Source organism: Pseudozyma flocculosa (genome assembly GCF_000417875.1).
Source record: "Pseudozyma flocculosa PF-1 unplaced genomic scaffold scaffold00022, whole genome shotgun sequence".
NCBI lineage: Eukaryota > Fungi > Basidiomycota > Ustilaginomycetes > Ustilaginales > Ustilaginaceae > Pseudozyma > Pseudozyma flocculosa.
This window is the reverse complement of record NW_006920890.1, coordinates 143,392-147,218: the sequence shown is the minus strand read 5'-3', so window position 1 is coordinate 147,218 and position 3,827 is coordinate 143,392. Positions and strand designations below refer to the sequence as shown.

Genomic DNA, 3,827 nt, shown 5'->3' with positions numbered 1-3,827 from the left:
CTCGAGAGCTCGGCGAGCCCGCTGTGGATTGTGGTGCGGCGGCGGATCGCGTGGCTGCTGTGGGAGTGGTCGGAGCAGGTGCTCGTCGAGTCGCGGCCGGCCGTCTACGCGCTGCTGGTCGAGCTGCTGTCGGACGTGCCCGGGCGCACCGACGTGGCCGTGCGGCTGGCGTCGGCGCGCTGCATCGCGGCGCTGGCGGATGCGCTCGAGTTCGACGCCGACGGCTTCATGCCCTACCTCTCGGACGCGCTCCAGAGCCTGGCGACGCTGGCGGCGGCGAGCGAGCTGCACGAGATGGAGAGCATCAAGACGTGCACCGACTCGCTCTCGGTGCTCATCGAGCGCATGGGCCCGCGCGTGGCGCCGCACTCGGACGCCCTCGTCGACCTGGTGCCGATGCTGTGGCAGCAGGAGGACCCGGACTGCAAGGCCAAACCGTCGGTCATCGTCTTCATCTCCAAGATCCTGCGCGCCATCGAGCTGCTGCCCGCCGAGGGGCAGACGGCGGCGCTGACGGCCAAGCTGCACGGCGTCGTGGCGCCCATTGTGCGCGACTCGCTGAGTCCGGCCGTGTCGCACCTGCTGGCCAAGGACGCGCTGTCGCTCCTCTACGTGCGCGCGCTCCACTCGACGGCGACCATGACGCCGCCGCTGCTCCACGTCCTCGAGCTGGCAAAGGACCTCATCGCCCAGCCCGACTACTGCGTCGAAATCTGCCGGGCCATCGAAGAGGTGTCGATGCTGAGCCCGCTCGCGATGCTCGAAACGTACGGCCGCGACATCCTGTCGGCCTTTGCCGCCATCCTGGCCGATCCGAGCAGCCCCATGGTGCTGGCGCCCGTCGCGGCGCTCGACACCTTGGTCCAGGCGCTGGCGGGCCTGCCCAACTGGCTCGAGGTGCGCGACACGTGGATGCAGGTGCTCGACTCGACGGGCATCGTCACGGCCCTCGTCGGCTGCCTGCTCCACACAAAGGAGTCGGCCAGCATCGCCACCCACTTTGTCGGCCTCGTCTGCCGCATCGCCTTCTACGCGCCCGGCGCGTCGTTCCTCGGCCTCATCCGCTCCGCGTCGAGGCACGCGCACATGGCATCGACCTACCCGGACTCGACGCTCATCTGGCCGCCCCTCGTCTCGCTCGTCTGCCAGCGCTTTGAAAACATGGCGTCGGCGCGCAAGCGAAAGGTGACGGCGCTCGGCCTCGCCGCGCTCCTCGATGCCGCCGTCGTCGAGCAGGGCGTCTCGCCGGGCAACGCCGACACGCGCGAGGTGTTTGCAAAGGTGCCCGACATGATTGCCGTCTGGTCCGAGGCGGTGGCCGAGATCCGCGAGAGCCGGTCAAACGAGTGAGTCCTCGCCGCGAGTCGGCCCAGCAGCGTTGGGCTGGACCCCACTGACCGGCCCATCCGTCCGCCGGCTCGCTGACCCGCCCCCACTGCCTCTTCCCTCACTCACACCCGACCCGCCACCCGGCAGCTTTAGCAAATACACGCGCCCGACGTCGCCGATCGCGTCGATGGAGCTCGACGCCTTTTTCGACGACGACGACGACCTCGGCGGCGGCAGCGGCGGCGGGTGGCTCGAGGACACGTCGCCTGGCTCGGCGCGCGCGCGCCACATTGCGCTCTCGGACCGCGCGCTCACCGTGTCGCTGGCGGCGCACCTCTCCGAGGTCCTGACGCGCGCCCAGACCCAGGACGCGACGGGCTCGTTTGCCGCCGTCATGCAGACCATCGATCCGCTCGTGCTCGACATGTTCCGCAGCGACCTGGCATCCGCCTGAGGTCGCGTCATCGCCGCCGATGGGTTCAGCAGAAGCGGCGGGAGGGATCGTGCGTCGTAGGCTGCGACACCTTCCTCTCTCTCTCCCTCTCCGTCCTACGGCATGGCGGTAGGGCGGCCGTCGTCAGTACACGTGCGTCCGTCGGTCGGTCCTTCAGTCGGTCGGTCGGTCTCGTTGTCTGCCTGTCTGTCTGTCTGTCTGTCGATCTAGATGGCCATGGCAAATTCTACGCTGCTGGGGGCCCCGCCCGCCCTGCGACGGCGCCTAGAAGCGTGTGGCGGGCGCCTTTTCGACGCTGCTGATGGGCACTTTGTGGCCGACGAGCTCGCGGATGTCCTTGACGGCGTAGCGGATCATGGTGGGGCGCTCGAGGCTGAGTCCCCATCCGAGGACGTTGACGCCGTCGGGGAGGCCCATGGGGCGGAGCATCTCGGGGCGGAACATGCCGCTGTTTCCCACCTCGACCCAGCGCTTGAGGCCCTTGTGGTAGCTGAAGATTTCCAGCGACGGCTCCGTGTACGGGTTGTAGGCCGGCTTGAAGCGCAGGTCGGTGACGCCCATCTTTTTGAAAAAGATTTCCATGAAGCCGATGAGGTCGCCGAGGGTGATGTTGTAGTCGGCCACGACGCCCTCGACCTGGTGGAACTCGGCGAGGTGGGTGGCATCGACGGCCTCGTTTCGGAAGACGCGGTCGATGGAAAAGAGCTTGGCGGGCCGGAATCCGCCCGGCTGGTTGGCGATCTTGTAGAGCATAGCCGACGACACGGCCGTCGTGTGGGTGCGCAGCACGAGGCGCTCCGTCACCTTGCGGTCAAAGGGGTAGCGGTAGCCGAGCGAGCCGAAGCCGCCCTCCTGGTGCACGCGCGTCACGCGCTCCAGGTAGTCTTCGGGGATCTCTTCGGCGTAGGCCGGATCGCGGATAAAGAAGGTGTCCTGGACGTCGCGCGCCGGGTGCTGCTGCGGCACAAAGAGCGAGTCGAAGCACCAGAAGCTCGACTCGACAAAGCGGTTGGTGGGCATCTCGGTGAAGCCCATCTCGAAGAAGATGTTGCGGAACTCCTCGCGCACCTTGAGCAGCGGGTGGAGCGCCCCCGACGCCGGCACGGCGCCCTCGGCGTCAAAGTTGTAGCGCTTGAACGGCGCCGTCTTCCACGAGCCCGACTGGAGCATCTCAAAGCTCAGGTCCGTCTCGAGCTTCTGGATCGTCGTCGCAAACTGCGGGCCCTTGGCAATGGAAAAGTAGACGAGCTTGCGCGTCGCCACCAGCTTGCGCTTGCGCAGCTCGGCGAGCTTCTTTTCGTCGCTGCCGCTGCCGCCGGCGCCGCCGGCGACGGTGCCCGTCTTGAGCACCTCGTCGAGCTGCTCGCGGATCTCGTCGCGCAGCTCGCCGTCGGCCTTGCCCAGCGTCAGCTCGGTCCTGCCAAAGGTGCCGTCCGGCAGCTTCCTGGCCCACTTGTTGCGGAAGGCGTTCGACTGGCCGTCGCGCAGCACGTCGGCGCCCAGCAGCTCCTTGAGCTCGGCCATCGACTTGCCCACGCCCTCCTCGTCCGGTAGCGCCTTGACCAACCGGATCTCGGGCGAACCCTGCGCCAGCAGCGCGAAGCCGTTGGGCAGCGGGCTCGACGTCTGCTCCTCGAGCTTCTCGGACGTGACCATCTGCAACGGGCCAAGGGAGGGAGGAGGCACACGGGATTCTAGTCGGTCAACGTCGTCGGTCGCAAGTCATCGTAGCATGCCAGCGACCGTTGTCACTGCGGCACGCACCTCTTTGCTGAGCAGGCTCTTGAGCACGTCGGAGAGGGCGAGCTGCCACCGTGCGCGCTCCTTGAAGATGCTCTCGTTGGCCTCTGCGCGCTTGGCGGGGTCCTGCTCGGACGGGGTGGGGTCGGCGGTGATCTGGACGTCGGGCGCGATGAGGCGCGAGTCGGCGATGGTGCCCGCGGCGTCGAGGACGGCGAGGAGCGCCTCGGGCGTCGGGTCGCCGCTCATCCTCTGCGGAGCCGCCATCGGTGCGTCGGTCGGTCTGTGGTGCGGTGCGGTGTGG

The 3,827-nt window shown here is 68.0% G+C and overlaps 2 protein-coding genes across 2 annotated transcripts in view; one reads left to right on the top strand and one right to left on the bottom strand.

Annotated features, from left to right (window-relative positions):
• Window positions 1-1,783, top strand: part of PFL1_05837 (uncharacterized protein) — a gene marked incomplete at both ends in the record, with an annotated part of 3,862 nt that extends 2,079 nt beyond the window's left edge. Inside the window, 2 exons of the mRNA XM_007883375.1 lie at window positions 7-1,346; window positions 1,477-1,783. Of these exons, the coding sequence (XP_007881566.1) occupies window positions 7-1,346; window positions 1,477-1,783 (1,647 nt within the window). The remainder of the gene's footprint in view (window positions 1-6; window positions 1,347-1,476) is intronic.
• A 264-nt stretch (window positions 1,784-2,047) lies between these two features.
• PFL1_05836 (uncharacterized protein) lies at window positions 2,048-3,790 on the bottom strand (the record flags this gene model as incomplete). The annotated part of the gene is made up of 2 exons (XM_007883374.1): window positions 2,048-3,439; window positions 3,548-3,790. The coding sequence occupies 2 exons, from the start codon at window positions 3,788-3,790 to the stop codon at window positions 2,048-2,050; spliced, it is 1,635 nt and encodes a 544-aa protein (XP_007881565.1).
• Between the last annotated feature and the right edge of the window lie 37 nt (window positions 3,791-3,827).